Source organism: Pipistrellus hanaki (assembly GCF_964339955.1).
Source record: "Pipistrellus hanaki genome assembly, chromosome: 2".
NCBI classification, from domain to species: Eukaryota; Metazoa; Chordata; class Mammalia; order Chiroptera; family Vespertilionidae; genus Pipistrellus; species Pipistrellus hanaki.
The window spans coordinates 55,369,151-55,391,888 of record NC_140504.1 but is presented as its reverse complement, the minus strand read 5'-3'; the positions used below and the strand labels follow the sequence as shown (position 1 = coordinate 55,391,888).

Below are 22,738 nucleotides of genomic sequence, written 5' to 3'. Positions count from 1 at the left end.
ACTACACTAAAACAGATCAGTGAATTTATGTTAAGAATTAAAGGTATAGTTATTTTATTTTCTAATTTTCAAAGTCTGTGTGGGGTGTACAGATATACAAGTGTTTTGGAAAGAATTGACAGTTCACTGACTTCCTCACTTCCTAGAAACCAATGCCCATTACCACCCTTCTGATACTCCCGCAGTACAAACCAACCAACCAACCAACCAACCAACCAACGGCCTTGAGGGGGGACAGAGAGAATAATGAGCTTTGGGAAGGAAAGTTTAAGATCATTCTTACACATTGTGGTAGCCAGCTTTCAAGATGGTCCTAATAAGTCATGAATTTTGGTGTCTATGCCCTAATGTAGTCTCCTCCCCCAGTGAGTAGCATTGGCTTGTCAATCATTTCAGAAATTAGGTGTGGCTTCCTCCTTGTCCTCCTCCTTGGATTGCTTGGTCTGGAGAAGCCAGCTGCACTATGTGAGACACTCAAGAAGCACTATGGAGAGGTACTCCTGGTGAGGGACTGAGGCCTCCTGCATACAGCCAGCAGGGACTCACCAACCACAGGAATAAGCCATCCTGCAAGGATATCTTCTAGCCCCAGGCAAGTCTTCAGATGTTTGCAGCCCTGGCAGATAGTCTGACTACAACCTCTAGAGACCCTGACCTAGAACCATCCAGCAGTTAGGCTGCTTCTGAATTCCTGACCCACAGAAAGTATGTGGGGGTAATGTTTACTCTTGTTTTAAGCTGCTAAATTTTACTAGGGTATCTTGGTATGTAGCAACAGATAACCAACACATACGTATTTGTCAAAGAACTTAAATGCCAGTTAGGGTTTATGCTCACAAGCCCATGAGAACACCACTGACCAAGTCCCTCTACAAAATCAGGAATGCTCCTAAAAAACTATACAACATAGAAAGACTGCAGCATATGATCAACTGTTTTTTCCCTAACCCTAAGAAAAGCTAATGGTTCCATGGATTTTATACTAGACTAGAGACCCGGTACACGAAATTCGTGCACGTGGCGGAGGGCGGGGGGGGGGGGTCCCCTCGGCCTGGTCTGCACCCTCTAGCAGTCCGGGAGCCCTGGGAGGGTGTCTGACTGATGGCTTAATGGGCCTCAGCTGTTAGTCAGACATCCTTAGCATTGCCATGGAGGCCGGAAGAGGCTCCCACCACTGCTGCTGTGCTTGTCAGCGATGAGCCTGGCTTCTGGCTGAGCGGCACTCCCCCTGTGGGAGCACACTGACCACTAGGGGGCAGCTCCTGCATTGAGTGTCTGCCCCCTGGTGGTCAGCGCTTATCATAGTGACGGGTGATTCCACCATTCAGTCATTTGCATGTTAGCTTTTTATTATGTAGGACGTGACAAGGGGAATTTGTGCATGCATTTACTAAAACCAATTGTAGTCTGTGTAAATTCAGAGGTAAAAATGACAACTTGGGCAATCCCACAGTAAAACCAATGTGAAGCCCTAAGGTATCAGGTTCCCAACAGAGTCCATGAGGATGTGGTTTTGTTCTAGAGTAAATTTTTACATGCAAAATTCCATATGATACATAAACAATTTTCTAGGAGAGGACCCAGTTTCTTCCCTGATTCTCAGAGATCTGTAAGAGTCCCTGGATAACTGAGCCCTGGATCTGACAGGCAGCTGTCCCAATACTCAGGAAACTGGCCCACCCAGTTGCCCAGGCCGCAATCCTGAAGTTCTTACTTAGATTCTTCACTCCCCCTCCCCCCTGCCCCACACATCAGCAAGTCCTGTCCCTCCAAATGAGTCTGACCAAATGTGCAAATGGAGAGGAAAGAGTAAACGAAAGAACACACTTATAAATTGTAGTTAAAGGTTTTAAATAAGAATAGAAAACAAGAAAACAGGTTGGGAGGAAAGGACAGAAAGTAAACATAGAAACTGGGTTCCAAAAGCTGTGCCACTATGCACCAGTATTCTAGAGCTATGGGTCTATAAAAGTTAAAGACTTCTAGTTGATACAAGTAAGTGTTCATCGTCTGGCCCAGCAGCAAGAACATTACAGAGAATAAAAGATGTACCCTAATATTACCGTTATATTTATATCATAACTATGATTTTGACAATTTTGCCTGGGTAACAATTGGGGAGAAGAGGGGGTTCCTCCTCAGCAAAGCATCATCACTCCTCTTTTCATATCATTCCGAGGAAAAGGTGCGGCACAAGACACCAAGGTGCTTTAGTCATTTCAAAAATAGAACTGAAATTCAGACATCAGTGAGCCAGCCACACACCAGCAAACCTGGAGGGCTTGTCCACAAGACTGCTTATATTTGATTTGCTAGCAGCAGAGAGGTCTTAGTTGCTCTGAGCTCAGGGGCAGATGAGCTCTGAGCACATTTTAATTAAGAGGCTTCGTTGTTCAAAATAGGGAATTGAAAGGCCATGAAGACACAGGAAACATTTCCATCTTTTAAGTTAAAACAAACAACACAACAAAACACCTACAATTTAGGAATAAAGAATAAGAAAAGGCACATGAATTTAACTAGGTGATTTCAGGCAAGGAACTAAAGAGCACTTGAACACCTGAATGGTCTGATAGGACACTCACCAACTCAAAAAGATTTTATATTATTTTTGAGGTAGGGGAGAAAAACAGGCAAAAATTTTGACTTAATAAGACAGAACATATTTTGCATAAAAACGTAGTGAAATAATGACTAAACAGGCTTGACTTTAAGTATTTATACACTGTGGGGGCCAAAGTAGGTTTACAGTTGTTTGTATGGAAAATAGTACAATAATTAATAAATTATATGTATAAAAGCTTAACCATTTGACCAGTAATTATGACGTGCAATAACCACCAGGGGACAGATGCTGAAAGTAGGTGCTGTGGTTCTCAGGTGACGCACCAGAACCAAATAGGAGGGAGCCCAATTATGGGGCACATCACCTGAGAACCGCCCTCTCGCAATCCGGGACCCCTCCGGGGATGTCGGAGAGCCAGTTTCGGCCCAATCCCTACAGGCCAGGCCGAGGGACCCCACCGGTGCACAAATCTGTGCACTGGGCCTCTAGTATAAGAATAAACTCAGTGTTTAATATACTCAGAACTGTAAACCTACTTTTGCCTCACTCTGTGTATTAACTCACCAAGTGAACTTGAAACCTTGACACAGGATAGATACAACCTCATTGGTGTCAGTGAATTGGTCAAACTGGCATATGTGCATGGGTCTTATTTCAAACACAGAGCCAAAGAAAGAAATGGGTAAAATACTGGACCTAAAAAGCAGAACCATGTTCTTTGGCTACTAAGTTGGTAACACCTAAAAATAAGCATGTGTACCCTATTCCCCATATCCTAACTCTGAGATGGCTAATGTTAAGGAAATGGAAAAAATGTGCACTGCCAATGGGCAGTGTAAACTGCTACAAGCTTTCTGGAAGGAAGCTTGACAATATGTATCAGAGTCTTCATACATTTTTGACTCAGCAATTCTACTTCTAGAAACTGGGATACAACCCAACTGTCCAAGAATAAGTTAAATAAGTTATGATACATATTTAGAATACAATACAATACAATCATATACTCCTATACCCTAAGAGCATAAGCCCATTTAAAAAAGCATATCTCTCTGTCCATTCATATACAGACTAAAATATAAAATAAAGTTATCTTTGATTACCTGTGGAAGTGAGAATATGGGAGACTCCCCAACCCCTAAAATAACTATATTATGTAATTAATAGAGAAAAACCCATGGTTTTTTCTTTCTTTCATTTTCTTTTTAAAGCTGTATACTTTAATGAAACTTCACATACATTTAGGTTAAGGTAAAGGGAACAGAAAGGACAGGGTTAGGAAGAGGAACACCTGAGGGCATATACTGCAGATTCCACAACTAGACAGGATATAGATACAGCTGTCCCAGTGCATGTATGAAAGTGGCACAGAAACAGTACTTGGGGAGTGGGAGAAGAAATGGTAATTGTCATTTGTTTAAATGAGAATTTAATACATTGACTTAATTTAACATTTCATCTCTCAATAGCAGTGGAAACAAAAAAAAATTGTTCTGAGTTTAATGCTGTCCAACTAGAAAGAACTGGCAGATGATATAGGTGAAAGAAATTCTGGGGTAAAAACAACTATAATAATTAAGGAGATAGGACCTCTGGCTCTGGCTAAATGTGAACCATGACTTTAGCAAAATTAATTTCAAAAAGTTCAGAAAACTATCAAGTATGATTTTGTAGCTAGAGTCTTCAAGAGGCTAATAACTGACAACAAAGAGAAAATTAGAAAAAATATTTCTGACCAAGCAATTGCAAATAATATCAATGCAAAGTAGAGGGAAAAGAATCAAATAAACCAGCTTAAAGGGTTTTCTCATATGAGCTCATATTAAAAAATATATAACTTTAAGAAGGAGGACACATATGCAAGGAAGAATAAAAAAATAACAATATGAACCGGTAAGAATAGGCCAGGTTTGGTTTAAATAAGGTAACAGCAAAAGGTTTTCAAAGTAAGATCAAGAAAAGTTAAATACCCTGACCAGGTAAAAAGACAGAGAAGACAGACCTTGTCCAACTCCTATCATGATTCCCTTTTCTGTTAGAAGGGTTTTCAACCTGAAAAGGATATAACAAAAATCCTAATAAACAAAATGCAGCCCGAGGAAGTTGAGGGCAATTTACACATGTCAATGCCATTAAACACAGAGACTATAGTCCAAGAAACAAATTCTTAACATGGACTACAGAAATGCAGTTTGTAAACATTTAGGCGCTAGAAATTTCCCCGTTTTAAAAAAGTTTTATTTTCATCTTTGACAGTTATACCTTTTTGACAGAAGAAATCTGAATGTTTTATTGACAACAGCAAAGCATTTCACAAAGTTTTAAGTAACATTATTATATATTTGTTCCCCTATATTTTGTAAGGTTGGTCTGAAGCTTAGCAAACAAGAGGATTAAACAATCACCCAAAGACCACCAGAAGAATACTCTTTAGTAAGCCTTGCCTGGTCCCATTTAAGTTATTTTATCAGTAATTTCAACAAAGGGGGGGAAAAAAAACACCAAAAAAACCTCTAGAAAGCCTTGCCTTGTCCTGTTTGATAGATTTTATTAGTTGCTTGAATATAGACAAGAAGTTGATGTGTTTATGAAAATGTGCAGGTGATATACAACTGTATAGAAAACCTAACACCCTGACACTTTAGAGCAGGGTTAGTTTTAAAAACCTCGTTAGTATGAAGGGCATGTTAGCCATTACTAAAATTTGAAGGATTTTTTAAATGAATAGGTTGGTTCTCTGTAACCCCAAAGTAGAATCACTGAGTAGAAGAAGGTATAGGGGAACAAATTTCAGGGTGAAAAAAGGATAAACTTCCTAACAGAGTGATATAAAGATGGTATGTGCTCCTTCTTCCAGTAATGAGCTTCCAATTACTGAATATACATAAGCATGAAATAGACAACTAGTTCTTAGTAGGTATGAGAGATTTTCAAATTAGTTTTAATTAAAGAACCATTGTTCTGCAGACTGATATACAAAACAAATGAAGAGAGAAAAAATAAACAAAACAAACAAAAAAAACTGCTGTAGTTAAAATTCCCTACCACATCTCACATTTAACTATTCTAGAATTAGATCAGGTGATCTCTGATTATTAAAGCTACGATTTCTCAAGCTTTGTTACCCAAATAATTTAGATGAATGGTCTCTCAAATGGAGTGAATGGGAGGATCTGTTGGGGGTGTGGAGAAAATCAGAACATACTCACACACACACACACACACACACACACACACACACACGTATCAAAATAAGAAATTATACTTTATAGATTGAGACTAGTAATGTAAGAGTTTGTCATGTCAGAGCCATGATAAACTATAATGCTCCCAGAAACTGAGGTATTTTAACAATTTAAAAAGAATGCAAAAGTTTTTGAGAGAGAAAAAAAAATCTACATCTACCAATTTAACATAACTTTTTTTTTTTTGTATATTTCTATCTAGTCCCTATCCACATGTAAGCACACATTTAGGGAATTATCAACATGGTACTTAAAGATTTTCTCCACATAAATTGAGTATTTATTTCCACTAAGCTAATAAAAATGGAGATTCATAATGTATTAAAATGATTTCCTACTGCTGAGCATTCAAATCAGACTGGCTCTCCTTTCTGTTATTATGTGGTTACTAGAGGCCCGATGCATGAATATTTGTGCAAGAGTAGGCCACCCTCTGGCACCCGGGACCCAGACTTCTCTCGCAATCCCAGCTTTGTCTGGAAGGACACCAGTCTAATTAGCATATTATGCTTTTATTATTATAGATTGCTATCTCTGTACACGTAGATGTATCCTGAAGATAAATCCTTACAGTGGAATCAGTGAACTAAAAAGTATGAACTTTAATGGTTCTTGTTATACACAGCAATGCTTTTCAATGGGTCTTAATCAATTCACCTGTAGCCACTACTTGGACCTTGAATAAAACACAAGCTGCGGACTCTGTACATTTTGTACCTTACTTCTCAGAACTCTATGCAGTGGGTAGTTACTATTCCTGTTTTATGGCTAAAGAAACTGAAGCTAAGGGAGGCAACAGAGAGCATGTATATTTTAAGGTCTTATTAAAAAATATAATTCACACCATCAAATTCTTAATTTAAAAAATATATAAGCATACATATATATTTATTTAAATACAGGCAGCTGTTCACATCATACAGTCAATCCATTCATCTAGACCAGCATTTCCTGAGATATATTTGATAACATACTTGGCGACCCTCACTACTTTGGCCCCAAAGAAACTATTTTCCTTTAACTATACTGTAGTGTTATTCCTTTAGCTTACAAGAGAGATACTTAGAAGTATCCACATGAAACTCACTATTACATTTATTGTTGAAATGATTATGAGAACTTCATTTATTATATCTCTTACAATACCAAATCCAAGGCCCTGAGGCAGAAGAAATACTTTTCACAGCAGGGCCAGAAACCCTTTGCTTCTCCTAAGCCACAAGTGTACTTTTAATCTAATGAACAGTGGAAAATTTTAACAGATAACATTTATTTACTTTAGCCACAAGGAAGCTCAGAGCAATATCTGAAATCCTCTTTGGTAACTATTAAGCTATTCAAGGCATGCATTTTTCTAAACTAATTTTAGCTCTGTCTCAGCCTACTATTCCTCTGTTAAGTTCCCCATCCCCTGATTTACTTCAACTTTGTTTTTTTTGTTTTTTTTTTTAAAATATATTTTATTGATTTTGTACAGAGAGGAAAGGAGAGAGAGAGTTAGAAACATCGATGAGAGAGAGTCATCGATCAGCTGCCTCTTGCACACCCCCTACTGGGGATATGCCCGCAACCAAGGTACATGCCCTTGACCGGAATCGAACCCGGGACCCTTCAGTCCCCAAGCCGACGCTCTATCCATTGAGCCAAACCGGTCTCGGCTTACTTCAACTTTGAAGTAAACTTTAAGGATCACCGCCCAGTGCAGTTTTCATATTTATGTGGAAATCTGACTTCAGTAACTATAAGAATATATGTGTGTGTCTGTGTGTGTGTATGCATGCACATAAAGCAATGAAAATATTTTTTGGGTAACTACTATAACCTGCATCAAATGTAGAAATAACCTTTCACTCCTACTAGGCAAACTGCCTAAAAACCTTAGTTTAGTATCTCACATTAAGAAGATCACTTAGCCCTAGCCGATTTGGCTCAGTAGATAGAGCGTCAGCCTATGGACTGAAGGTTCCAAGCACACTAGAAACTCCAGCACTTAGTTTACTACTGTTATTTCCGGCCAAGGGAACATGCATGGGTTGTGGGCTTAATCCCCAACAGGGGGCTTGCAGGAGGCAGCCAACCAATAATTCTGTCATCATTGATGTTTCTATCTCTCTCTCCCTCTCTTTTCCTCTCTGAAATCATTTAAAATTATTTAAAACTTTCCAATCATAATTCTTATTTTTATTCATAGTCTAAAGTAATTCTGATAAAACTCTGGAAACTAACTCACCAAGCAAATGCATTTAGTTCAGGGTTAGGGTATATTTCAGGTTTTGAACAATCAATATAACCTAACCTGTGATTTGGTAAGTTATTAATAATTCATCTAAGCAATCTATCTTCATTTTAAACAAATAGGTCATATATATATATATATATATATATATATATATATATATATATATACTTAAACCCTGTATTTTACATTTAAAAAATTTGAAACATATTTCAGTACATATTTGTTTTCATAAAATTTCTCCAGGAGAGCACTGCCACTCATTTTACAGAAATGAGAAAACTAGAAAGATATACTAAAACTAATAAAGTTTTATTTTAATGCCTTTCTCAAGGTAGCATGTGCTAATAGAAGTAGAAGTGAAAAAGAGAAATTTTCCGACTTCTGGAATAAAGATAGGACATGGACTAGCATGAAATGTTTTTAATCTTTACTAACAATGTCTCAAAAGATTAATATTGGACGAAAACAAACAACTTTGTGTCAGACAACTGATGGATTCTGACTTTACAGTTAAATACAGGGAATAATAAAAGATTTTATCTCCTGCAGCATGAATGCCCTTGGGCAAAAATGGGTCTGATCCAACTTAATTCAATGTAATAAATGATTTAATGAAAATAAAATCAGCTTCTGACATCTGCTTTTTGTAAGAAAAGAAGGGATGCCAAATTCTGAGCCTGAGTATGCTACCTAGTATATTTCTAACTTCATTTTAAACAGCATCCAGCCATTCTTCAGAACTTCAATTCACACAAGGGTTGGGTATTTTCAGCATATCTGTAATGACAGTGATTTGTACTAAATCAGGCCACACCATTAATTGGCTAAAGGACCGGCAGTACACTAAGCTGTACCCTGGGAGACCATGAGGGCTTTTTTTTTTTTTAATAGAAGACCTCGTCACATTCTGATCTAAATCTTAAATGTACCTGGATTGCAGTTTAGTCCTGCAAATGATTAAACTCACCAACCTATATTTTATACTTCTTAAAACTTTGCCTCTCTAGTATACTCATATAGTTTATATTCAGGGTGTTGGAACTAAAGTGAATTATCTTCAATGACATGTTTGTACAGATTCTACTATTAGCATCTCATTTGATATACAAACAAGAAATTATGTGAAAAGTATGACTTTAAAAATAACAAAAAAATTAAATATAATCAGGTATTTCACCTTCTATAAAAAGTTATTTATGGGATTCTTTTGTGCTTTTTGAAAATAGAGCACTATTTTATTCACATTTATTCTTTTGGCTGTGCTGTCGATACTTAGAAGGTATTAAATATTCACATGTATCAAAAGAAATAAAATGGAGGTAATCATGTCTTAAAAAAAACACAATATATTTTTATAGAAGAGATTTATAAGTTCTCACCTGAGGCTGCTGTGGCATTTGTTGGGGTTGAAGCAGCTGCTTGAATCCGAGCATGAGGAGGAATAAGGATGGTAGCTAGAGTTGGATTACTGGACAGTTCTAGAGAAACAGTAAGAAGACATAGGTTAGAGCTCACTTTTAACTTTGAATGTGAAACTACTTTATTGGTAACAATATGTGATACTACAGTGAAACATTAGTTTAACAGGAAAAAAAAAAAAATGTAATAAACCTACATCCAAAACTAAATGAGCTTCAGAGAAACCAAGATACTATCTGCTAAAATTAGAATATGTCTGAGAACTCAAGATATCTGGGAGAAAGTCTGAGATTAAGCATGTTAATAAGATCTATTTCCATCATTTAATAACTTAAATATACTAGATTTTCCCAAACTACACTGATAATATCTGACTAAGGAATTGAGGGTGAAAAAAGAGAATGTGACTATAGTTCATGTGTTTGAACACACAACTACATACACAGAACAATGCACGCAATTGTCTGTAAGACAAGGGCAGGTAAGAACCAGTTATCCAAAAAATTGGTGGAAACAGATTTAACAGGCATTTCTTTTTTAATATATTTTTATTGATTCCAGAGAGGAAGGGAGAGGAAAAGAGAGACAGAAACATCAATGATGATAGAGAATAATTGATCAGCTGCCTCCTGCACACCCCTTACTGGGGATAGAGCCTGCAACCCAGTTATGTGCCCTGACCTGAATCAAACCGTGACCTCCTGGTTCATAGGTTGATGCTCAACCTTTGAGCCATAATGGCTGGGCTAATAAGCATTTCTTTGAAGTTTCACTGCTTTTACTAAAAAGTAAGAATGTCTTTATTCAATTCTATTTTGCTATGAATTCAGTAGAAATTCTAAACTTTTTTAAAAAAAAGTTCCGAATAGGCTTTTTACCTGCATGTGGAAAGTTTATTTCTGTCAACTGTATACAGACTAGCTTTCTTTAAAGAATCAAGTTGTGTATATAAGCCTTAAGAAGTAATTCAAAGATGATATTGAATCTAATGATATAGACAGCAAGAAGTGGTGGTGAGCTTGTATATATAAGTATCTGGTGTTAGCTTCAGGTAATGTGATTGGTCTCCCAGCATTTAACCAGTGAGTGTTCATTTTCACTTTAATAAATATCACAATTTAAAGGAATAATTATAAGACTATACTAGCTTCGGAAGGAGGTTATCCTTTGAGCTGCAGCATACACATTGACAATTCACAGGTACGGTATGAAATTTTTAAAGTTATGAAATAATTATTTTTAAATAAAATTCACATAAAAATTAACCATTTTAAAGTGTATAATTTAGCGACATTTAGTATATTCACAATCTTGTACAACCTTCACCTCTATCTAGTTTCAAAACATTTTCATCAACCCAAAAGGAAACTTCTGAGCAGTTGCCATTTATCACTCCCTCCAGCAAGTAGCAAGGGAAACAATGTTTTTGTTCTTTTTGTTAATCCTCACCCGAGGACATTTTTTCCATTAATTTTTAGAGAGAGAGGGAGGGAGGGGGAGAGACAGAGAGAGAGAAACATCGATGTGAAAAAGACATCAATTGCTTACATCCTGCATGAATCCTGACCTGCACCGGCTATTGAGTCTGCAAACAAGGTACATGCCCTTGATTGGAATCAAACTTGAGACCCTTCAGTCTGAGGACTGACACTCTAACCACTGAGCAAAATCGGCTAGGGCAGGAAATAATGTATTAAACAGTATATTAAAAATATTTTCTGGTACAAAGCCCCGTTAATATTGACTTAATCAACTTGGTATCTAACTAAATTTTGTTCTAAATTTGATACTAAATGATACCTGAGATTCAACAAGAAACAAGCTGATGCCAAGATTTATTAAAAATAAGAGGGTGAAAAACTTACAACTGAGAAAGTTATTATTTTTTCCCCTTTAAATGAGAAAACTTAGGTCAGCTCATCAAATAACTGTCTTTCTTCCCTCAGAAGACAGTTGAAAACCACTGCCCTAATGATCAGGTTCCAAGATATGCTGTTTTCTCATAATCAACTTTAATAGCTGTTTTGGTTCTTACTAAGGAACAGGAAAATCCTATGCTGTTTTGTTCCATGTCAGTTCAATTTTAACTGCCATCTTATACATAGAGCAAAGCAAGAAAACCCTAGGTGCCACGGCTGGGATGAAAATGGAATAAAAATGAATACAGAATGTGGTATTCTCAGTAACTTAAAACAAAGTCAGATTTACCATCACAATTAAGATAAAAATCCGCTAAAATAGAAAGGCTTCTTTAAAATCCATCTATCCATTGAACAATACTGAACATGAAACAGTGTGTTAGATCCCAGGATAAACATAGAGAGAAAACGTTAACTGTCTATGTCTGATCAACAGAAATAGAAAATAGAAAGACATCTAGACAAATAAGTTGGCAAGAAAGGCATTCAACCTATTCAGGATACAGGCACTTTCAAATTAAAAGATTTCTATGACTAAATGCCCAACATCTAAAAATAAGAACATATGACCAAGGATTTTAATGTACGACTTTTGGACAAAGCTGCTTTTAAGAGAATCTTTAAAATAAACTCATTATAAGGTTTGTGGTCACTTTACTCATGGTCCATGCTGCCCATTTGCTCCCATTTGTTTACCCTCTTTTACTAGACCACCTATCATTCTTGTATCTGTATGCCTACTTGAGACACACACACACACACACACAGAGAGAGAGAGAGAGAGAGAGAGAGAGAGAGAGAGAGAGAGAGAGAGAGAGAGAGAGGGAGAGAGGGAGGGAGGGAGGGAGGGAGGGAGGGAGGGAAGGAGGGAGAGGGAGAGGGAGAGGGAGAGGGAGAGGGAGAGGGAGAGGGAGAGGGAGAGGGAGAGGGAGAGGGAGAGGGAGAGAGAGGTGGGGGGGAGGAGGAGGAGGAGAAGGAGGAGGAGGAGGAGGAGGAGGAGGAGGGGGAGGGGGAGGAGGAGGAGGAGGAGGAGGAGGAGGAGGAGGAGGAGGAGGAGGAAGGTATGTGCACAGGGCTTGAAAAAAGCAATCCTTTTCCCCTAGGTAGCAGTCATTTGGTCTTTGGTAGGAAAAGAGTGGTAGCTAATGAAAAGAAAGAAGGGGAAAAGTGGAAAAAATAAAGAAAATAGGAGGCAAAAAGGGAGAAGCTGCCCTGGTTAGTGTGGCTCAGTTGGTTGGAGTATCGTCCCCACATAGAGAAAGGTGGCGGTTTAGATTCTGGTCTGGACACCTACCCAGGTTGTGAATTCAATCCTGGTCTGGTTGGGTACAGGAGGTAACCAATTGATATCTGTCTGTATGTCTGTCTCTCCCTCCCTCCATCCCTTCCTCTCTCTAAAATCAAATTTTTTTTTTTTTTTTAAAAAGTATATATTTATGTGTGTGTGTGTGTGTGTGTGTGTGTGTGTTAAAGGAGAAGCTATGAAATCCTGGAGGGTTTGCCACATCCAAACACACAGAGTGTAAGTAATATCCACGAAATAATGAAAAAAGACTTGGCTTTTAACCTACAGTTGCCAGTAAATGCACTTTTTGGGTGGGTGGGATGGGGAACATTTCTGTAAATCTTTGTGAGTCAAACATTTTAAAAGTGAAAAATTCTAAACTGGACAATCACTTACAGTTCTATCTCCCTCCAAACCCTTTATCTCACTGTCCTCTTTCTTAAGCACAGGCATTCCGTAAGGCCCTCGCTTTCCATCTACAGCTCTTTTCCACTTCTGAGAGCTTGTTCACTGTCACAGCTTCTGTCTGTGCAAATGAAGAAGCCTCCTTGCACTCTTGTTATAGTCCTTTTTCTACACTACAATTTTGTCCTTTTTGTGGGTGCATCTATGGGGATTTCACAACTAGTCCAGTATGCTTGTATTTGTTTTTTGCTCACAATTACTATCTATTCCCAATCTGTCTATCTATGTCCATTAGTAAGGAAATTGAGACTCAAACTGCAGTAAAAGGATGACATTTTGGAGGACAGAAATAGCAAAGCAACTGAACTTTTCAAGATCAGGAGAGTGCATGTATTCTTAAATATAGAGAGAATAAGAGTGTAGAAGAGACTGAAAATAAAAAAGCTAGTATTTATTTACTAAATATGCTAGGCTTGAGAGCAGGAAGATAATTAAGGGAATAAAGAGGTCCATAATATTAAAGTGAAACTAACTTTGGACAAGAGGCAGAATTCTTGGAAAGAATAAGAGACTGTTACTTCAGAGACATGATTCAAAACAACATGTCAACAAGTTCCAGAAATTTGTAGAAAAGTTAATTTATCATAAGGATTTCTTCAACCAATTGCTCATGCCATGAAATTATTCATCAAAAAGCAATTTAGTAGTTTATCAGGAAATATTAAGAATGTTTTAATGATGTATCAGCCAATATGTGTTCCATAACCAAATATTTAATGGATGCACAATTTAAAGAAAAGCAAAATGATTTTCAAATAGGTATCAATAAACCAACCAACACAGATATCTATCAACTAAAAGGTTAACAAATTTATTTAACTAAATTTTGCTGCATTGTTGTTTATATTGCAAACTACAGAATAAAAATTTCCACGAAAAGACAAACTGGATAAACTCAAACACACCTAGTCATCTGAGAAGACCTGAAGTTTCCCTTAATCTAAAATGTCTATTCTTCCAAATATAAGATTCCAAAAATTAATGATAAAAGAAGCAGGCAAGAAACTTTCTTATTTGTTGGGGGTGGGGTAGGCATATATGTTTGTTCAAACTGTGTAGTTTAAAAACTGAAGGTAAATTTGAGAGCCACAATCAATGTGTTAGCCAGAGGAAAGAGATAAAATAACTCCTTTGTTAACTAGACCTGCTCTTACAGTGATGTAATAAAATGCCAGTCATAAGGTAGAAGGGACTCTTCTTCCTTCGTTAGCTTTGAGGGAGCTCAACCCTGCAGATCCCCAAAAAGGAAACATTAAAAGAGTCAGACTTTCTTTGTGTGCATCAGTACTCTTATGTACATGAAAACTGACAGTGATGGTCTACATAAGCTATTATTTCTCTCCTTAGTCACACAGGTTTAAATGATTTTAACAATGGTGTGCTCATTTCATTTGTGTACTTTTTTGAGCAGTAATTCAAATGCTAGGATGATGCACCTTGATTTCACACATTACTGAACTTTATTATTATTTTTTTTTTAGTTAAACAAGAAACATCCTCAAAACTGCTTTTCTCCTCCCCTAAGAATTTCAAAGTGCCTAGGAAATCCCTGATCAACTTACAAATCCTGACTATATCCCAACTCATTCAGAAAAATAAATACTAATTATATTATCAGACAAATAGTTAACAAATAATGGATTACTCTTTTTTAAATTTAAATTCTTCATTGTTTAAGGTATTAGATAAGTCTGCTTTCCCCCCCAGCACATGTGTCGTGTCGTCCCTCCCTCCCCCCCACCCCGCAACATCTGTGTCCACTGGTTTTGCTAATATGCAGTGCATGCATACAAGTCACAAGGCTTACTCTTACTCCTGCTGTTTGGTGATACTGGCGACGTTTCACATGAGGACAAAATGATATCTGTAAAACCCATAACTGCTTTGCCTCAGAACTGCCCAAGAGGGAGCATCACAACTTACACTAATCACCCCAAAATGCATGGATGTGTTTAGTTCACTACATTTACAGTAGTAATATATTTTAGAAATTATATGTGCCAAATGTTATTTTAAAAATTCTGGTGATTACAAGGATAAGCTTTACAAACTAAAATTCTTATACTCAGAATTCCATTCTTGATGAAGTTGAATAAACGTAGCATTACTATGAGATGAGTTCTTCTATCCAACTAATAATTTTTGAGCATTTAAAAATAAAACTGCTAATATTTTGAATTTTGGGGGAATCAGTCTGTATTTTTCTATATCCATTTATACCATGACTTTACACATCTCACCCTAGCATGGCCTATGTTTTTAGCTTTATTTCTTATTTTCATTGTCTTTTTGTAGAGACAATTCATTTTTATAATCAGAATTTTGGAGCTAGAAGTGTCCCTGAATATTCTTTACTCCTACTAATACATTTTTTTTAAGTGAGGAAACTCTACACTAATGCCTTGGCCAAGGTCTACAACTAGTTAAAGACTAGAAACTAATGCTAGGTCTGACTTACTTCTTTTCATATGGAATACTTGTTGGGGAAGTCATCAAGAAGATATGGTCACATGTTGGACCTTCAAGCCGGACACAACTAGAGGCTCCTCCCCGCCCTCCCCCTGTGCTTTGGAATGTGCACTGTTTGCTTTCCCTGCTCCCAGAAGCTGTTCCGAAGATACAGCCTGAAGATAGAAATGTGGTGTTGAGATTACTTGGACTGAGGATATGACTGACCCCAGTTATGGGCCTCCTATGTGATTAAACCTAGTAAGGCCTCTACAAAACTTTTTAAGATTTGGCAGATGAGTGCTGAGATCTACTTGTCTTGTTACCCAACACAAGTTTGGTAAGTTGCCTTGCTTATTTAACCTGCCACCTACCAATTTGAGGCCACCCATGAATTTTCTCAAGCTCTTCCTGTAGTGCATTTTCACCAATTTAGCATTTCAATACCTAGAAGAGTACAGCTTGCTTATCTAGAAAATATGCTCTTCTGGACTGCTTATAAATTATTAAAGAGTAATTCTGACATCAATTTAAGTATGAACAGCTCTACTTCTCATTTACTTACAAAATAATCCATTTATTTATACCCCAAATTTTCTCAAGTTCTTTGTCTTATAAAAAACAAACAAACCCTTTTTATAGCCATCATCACTCAAAAGAACACAACAGAAAACAGGGATAGCCACAGGAAAGGTTTACAATTTTTTTTTAAATGGAGGGGCAGTGCAAATTAGAGCAGTTTATGAGTTTCACTTTATGATCTGATTCATATCCTACATAAAAGTCAAGTTCCTACATTGCCCTGGCTGGTGTGGCCCAGTTGGTTGGAGCATAGTACCATGCACCGAAGGTTGCAGGTTTGATTACAAGTTGGGGGCACATATGTTTCTCTCTCACATCGATATTTCTCTCTCTCCTTTCCTTACTCTAAAATAAATGAAAGCGTCCTCATGTGAGGATTGAAAGAGTTTCTATTCTTCGTCAATTTATCCTTGCCATTGAAAATGTAATAAGATATGCTAAAACTCGAAAAGTTCTAAATTAAGACTTATAATAACTTGAGAACAATATTGGAAGGTACTTCATTACTTCAGGTGGTTGAGACATTGTGCCTACTATGTGGGTCAGAATAAGGCAGGCTAGAAGAAAATGCCTAGGACATAGAAAGGCAGGCAAAGAGGTGAACTGATCATATTTATGTGAATTGCTCTTTTATAACAGGAAAACTGATTTAAAATTACTGCTACAAAGATCATAGAACCTGTTAATTATCATAAATAATGAGTTGCGTAAGTTTTGTAAATAAGTAGTCTACTGATTTCAAATGAAAAAAGTATAGCCTTCTGATGAGCTGGGCTTCCAGAACACCCGCTTTAGTTGCCTATCCCCAACTTGTTCTCAATGGTGTTTGCATCACTTTCTATTCTGTGACACATTCCTACACTTAAAAATCGTTCTCTGATCCTTTTGTGGTTCTTTCTTTCTTTTAGTGTCCTTTTTTTACTTACTTTCTGGATGTCTCTTTCTATTTCACCATCTGCTTTTCTCACATCCTGATACCCTTGCCCTGGACTCCAAGACATCTATCTACATCTGAATGAGTTTGTTGCCCTCTGTCTGCTCCAAATTTCCTATTTTTACTCTCATTTAAGCAGTTCTCCATTCTTCTTGCCTAGCCAGTAATCCACTCTTCCTCCTTATCTCCCCATAAAGCTGCCTTTCTTTCAGGTAACCCAGCTAAGTTGTAGAGTAGTAAACTCTTCAAATTAAACCATACTAATATTTATGACTGATCATTTTACCCACCCCTGGCGACCCCTGTCCTGTCCTAAACCCACCATGTTGTTAAAATAATTTGTTGATAAAATTTCGTACCAATTTGGATAGAAAACTGGGGTGGGGGGATGTTTGTGGCGAGGTTAATTGGAGACACACCTTTAAACATACAAAACAACCTATTTCCCAATATATTCCAGCTTTGGAACAAGCAAGGAATTGGTGAGGAAAAAGAAATATTTTGGTGAATAAAAAGAAATATTGATCCCTGTTGGGATTTCCTGACTCCACCTACTTTCTAAAGTTTGATTCAGTTATATCCACTTTGGAATCCAATGACTGGAGGAAAAGGGTTGTGCCAAAGGTATGATCTGGTTTCCAATGTCTGGATGCAGATAATACTGTCAATCCAGGATCCTAGAACACTGAAGCCCAGAACCTGGATCCCGAGTTGAGGATCCAGGATGTCAGAAGGTTCTCAACGTTTTCTGTCTCTTATCTATCATCTTTCTTCTCCTTCTAGCTCAGTGGTCGGCAGACTGCGGCTTGTGAGCCACATGAGGCTCCCGAGGCATGGTTTGCCGCTCTGTTGACTAATGAGTTTGCCGATTACTGCCTTAGGGAAAAACACTTTAAAAAGATTTTATAATGTACTAATGTCTTTAACCTGAAGTCAAAACTTCTGGGTAAGGGTAATGCCTTACGACGCAGTGGTCGGCAAACTCATTAGTCAACAGAGTGGCAAACTCATTAGTCAGCAAGCCTCAGTTTGCTGACCACTGCTCTAGTTGATCACAGAAATACGTCTTTGATTATATGAAAGTAATACCAATTACTATTTATGGCTAATAACTCATTCTCATGGCACTGTAACAAACAACTAATTGCAGTTAGCACTGTTCTAAAGCTTTACTTTAGTTTAACACAATACTGTATTTTTCTCAAGTTTTTACTTGTTTTAAAAAAATATTTTGTTGTTGATTTTAGAGAGGAAGGAAGAGGGAGAGAGAGGAAAATCAAAGATGAGAGAGAAATCATTAATCGGCTGCCTCTGTACGCCGCCCTCCCCTGGGCTGGGCATGTGACTGTGATTGGAATAGAACCCAGGACCCTTTAGTTCGTAGGCTAACATTCTTATCTACTGAGCCGAACCGGTTTGGGCTCAAGTGTTTACTCTTCACAGTTCTGTTCATATGGCAAGGTTTACATTACTAAAAGAAGCCAGACTCAGAAAGTAACATATTAAAATGACTCCACTTATATGAAAGTGACTAATAAATCAAATGTAATTACAGCAGTCCCCCTTATCCAAAGGGGATACATTCTATGACCCCTCAGTGGATGCCTGAAATTAAGGATAGTATTGAACCTTATATATATTACATTATATATACTATGTTTTTTTCCTATACATACATACATACATACATACATACCTATGATAAGATTTACTTTATAAATTAGACACAATAAGAGATTAACAATAAAATAGAACCATTATAAAAAAACATACAGTAATAAAAGTTACATGAATGTGCATGTGCTAGCTCTCTCTCAAAATAGCTTATTGGACTGTACTTATCCTTCTTGTGATGATATAAGATGATACAATGTGATGAGAAGAAGTGAGGTGAATGACTTTGCTCTATAAGAGGTCAAGAAGAGTGTCCCAATCTAACCTTCTGCCAAATCGAAGTAATCTTATTTACATTATTGACATTATTCAGCTTTCTCCTCCTGATACAGAGATCAATGTTTTGAAAATAACTTATTCTACTGCTAAACAACTGAATACTTCATTGAATCTTAATAGCTTTATTCAATCTTTATTTGTGCCGGGGGCTGATATATTTATAGTAAGCCCAAATGTGGACTGCTCTAAGTTTCTGCAACTATTTTCAATTTTGCAATCTGGAGAAAAAATATGTCTACGCATTCTTTAGAAAACAATCTTTGAGGTATTTTTAGGCAACTTTTGGGAGTCTCTTGAGTCTTCATTTTTCCAGGTTCTATATTCAATTCTGCCATTCATTAACATTCTTCTTAAAATTGCATAGCCAGAACCAAAAACAACATTCCATATGATTTCTAATCAGACCTAAAGTCTAAATTAACTGTCCCAAGATATGTGAACATTTTTCTTTTATGAATGTAGTTTAAGACTACATCAGCATTGTTAGTAGTTATGTAACATTGACAGCTTAAGATTACAGAAAACAGAATCATTCAAGTCTATTTTACCAGCAACAATAAAAAAGATATATCTATTTCCTCATCATAGAAAGCTCCCTGCTTGACTAAGCAGCAGACCAATCAATGGTTTATTTATTGCTTATTTTATCTATGGGAAATTGTACTCTCTTAATGTTCAGTTCTCAAGAAAATCACATATTAGAGGCAGTGTGGTTAATTAAATGAATCATTTAAGGACTTAATCAAAGAGAAAAGAGAGAACATAGAAGTGGTGAAGAAAGTGTTTATTCCTGAATCTTTTATAAACCAGCCAGCCATGCTAATACTCAAGTTTTCCTTTGAATATTTGTTTTCTCAGCAGCAGCAGTGGTGCCAAGCTATAGAGAGGATGGGAATTTCTCTATATCACTTATATCAGTTTTAAGAAAGAGTTATGGCACTCTAGTTCTCCCCGTTTTTAAGATATCTCAATTTTAAAATAATATAGCCACCAGTTTGTTCCTAGGTTTATAAAACTTGATATAAACCTGTGGGAAGCAAGAAATGCCACATGTTCTAAGTTTCAGATACAAATCTGAAGATCATATTAGTGAAATCTCTATAACTTCTCATATGCCAAGATTTATTATAATCGGCTAAAAATTAGAGAAGTTAAGCCTATTTGAAAAATTTTATCTAACGTACAAGTAGTGGTCTAATAAGTGGTCTAATAAAAGGTTCTTTCCCACCTGCATAAGACTTAGAATGTTCACTTTTGTCCTACAGGTTTTAATCAAGAGTGTCACTTCACAACCATGTACCCCTTTCTCAGAAATGGTGAAAGAGCTAAGTGTTTGAAATTACCTTGAGTGGTGAAGTTGAAGAGTGCAGGGGTGTCTCGCCCATTTGGTAGTTTGACATTTGGGTCCCGTAATTCATCAAAAAATGAATGTGCACAAGCTTCCAGTGGTGTCAGTCGGGCAGTTGGTGTATACTCCAACAGACGGCTACACAGTGCAATTGCCTCTGGTGGAGTTCGGGGTCGGAAAACCTGCAGTACAAAAAAAGGAAAGAACAATTAATGTTTAAGAATCTTAGCAATTTATCCTGATTACTGAGAATTCTCACCACATACAAAAACATGGTTGCATTTGTGAAAGTAACCTTCTACAATGAAAAGAGTTAACTCCATATAATTTACCGCACTGTGATGAACTGCTAATTAAGGACTATATGAGAAAAGCTCAGAGAAAAAACTGGAAGTGGAAAAAAAAATCTATATATGCTAGTCATAAAGCAAAACAATCTAACATGCACACAAAATAAGACAGGTACAAGAGAAAGGTAAATTCTGGAGGCAAAAATGCAAATAATATAAAAAAAACTTTAAAGGAATATAATTTTTTTTTTTAAAGTTTTGACTGCAGTGATAGTAGATAAAAAGTTTGCCTCTTTTGTGTGATTTGTAGTGGAACAACTATTGACAATGGAGAGAGCACATTTTAAATCTGGCTTAAAAAAGAAAAGCTATTTACTCTAAGTCTATAAATGTTAATGATTTTATATTATCTTGTTAATAAATGGAACCCATCATTATTTGAAGAAATTCCTGAATATCTAGAATTTGACAAAATTTCCAAAAATTGTTTTCTCAAGTAGCTGTTACTCATGAACATGGCCAGATTACCTTCAATTGTATGAATACTCTAGGGTTTTTTAAATCATGAAGAGAGAAATGGAGTTTTCATTAAGAACCATAAACTCACAGAAAAAGTCAATTGAAGCAAAATGCAAATAAATTTACTTAAAGGAATAGAAAGCTTTCTACTTACCCATGTCTTAAAATCCCTAATCAATACATAAAACTATGAAAATATACTTCATCTTAAATTATGGACAGTTAGAGAATACAAACAGAAGGGAAAAATGAAACTTAAAAAAAAAAAAAAAGTAAATACTGGCCCTGTCTGGGATAGCTCAGTTGGTGGTTAGAGCTTTGTCCTGAGCACCAAGGTTGGAGGTTCAAGGCACATACAAGAAAGAACCAATGAATTGCATCAATAAGTGGAACAGATTGTTTCTCTCTAAATCAATAAATTTTAAAAAGTGTGCTAAAAAATGAAACATATTTCTCTTAATAGGAAGAACATAGACTCAAACAGAAAGTGTGGTAGTAGCAGTGGTGGAATTAACAGACATAAAAAGAAGAAGTGCCCTGGCCAATATTGCTCAGTGGTTGGAGCACCAGTCCTTGTACCAGTGGGTCATGGGTTTGATTCCTGGCCAAGGGCATCATATCTGGATTGCAGGCTCATCCTCAGCCCCAGTCGGGGTATGTGCAGGAGGCAACCAATTGATGTGTTTCTGTCATATCAGTGTCTCTCTCTCTCCCCCCCACTTTCCTATCTTCCACTCTCTCTAAAAAACAAAGGAAAAATGTATCCTTAGCTGAAGATTGAGAAAAAAAAATGCAGAAATGTATAAATGGAGGGAAACAGACCCACAAGTGAGCAAAGGATATGTAGATTGTGACATGGCATGGAGGAGCCTGGGAGGCTAAGGTTTCCTTATGAGAATGGTTCATGCAAATCTGGGCATTCACTTAGACTAAAGGTAGGAGAACAGAGCTCATTAGATTTCAAGAGATGGGGGGGGGGGGGGGGGGGGGGGAGAGAAAGTACTTTGTACAAGGAAACACTTTTTTTCCCCTCTTGTTTTTACAAAAAGTTTATTAATAAATGTATTTTCCATGGAAACTGAGAAGCTGATTTAAGCAGGATCTCACGGATGTATTTTAGAATAATGAAGGCCTTGGTAATTTATTTGGCTATGTTAGAAAAACCTCTGTAAGGTAAATATCAACAACCTGCTTTATCTTTTATTCTTTTGAGTGACCTGACTTGCCTCAATCAAGAAAACCCAATGTTACTGTATTATTTGAAACATTTAGATTTTTCTACTGTTCTTGGTCATTTTTTCCTCACGTGCTCCCAGCCAGGACCACAATCCAACTCACATGTAAAAGAAAGTAGCCAGTAGGAAAATTAATAAAAATATTAAGCACTACTGACATATTTTATCCCTGAGTACAGTTTACACTTATTTGAAAGCATATGAATTTATTTTGCTAGCTAGTATAATAAAAAATAATTTTGCACCAATATGAAAGGCACATAAGTAGAATTAAAAGTAGAAATAAGTATC

The 22,738-nt window shown here is 36.8% G+C and overlaps 1 protein-coding gene across 8 annotated transcripts in view; it reads right to left on the bottom strand.

Moving 5' to 3' along the window:
• The window catches only part of GSK3B (glycogen synthase kinase 3 beta), a 173,497-nt gene that overhangs the window by 9,986 nt on the left and 140,773 nt on the right, over positions 1–22,738 (bottom strand). For 4 of the 8 annotated variants that reach the window (XM_084871680.1, XM_084871682.1, XM_084871683.1 and 1 more), the window contains 3 exons: positions 20,399–20,585; positions 9,430–9,528; positions 4,574–4,618 (listed from right to left, as the gene is read on the bottom strand). In XM_084871680.1, coding sequence (XP_084727806.1) covers positions 4,614–4,618; positions 9,430–9,528; positions 20,399–20,585 — 291 coding nt within the window. In that variant the 3' untranslated portion in view covers positions 4,574–4,613. Of the gene's footprint in view, positions 1–4,573; positions 4,619–9,429; positions 9,529–20,398; positions 20,586–22,738 lie in introns of those variants that run through there. The other 4 variants (XM_084871677.1, XM_084871678.1, XM_084871679.1 and 1 more) reach the window with 1 other exon arrangement.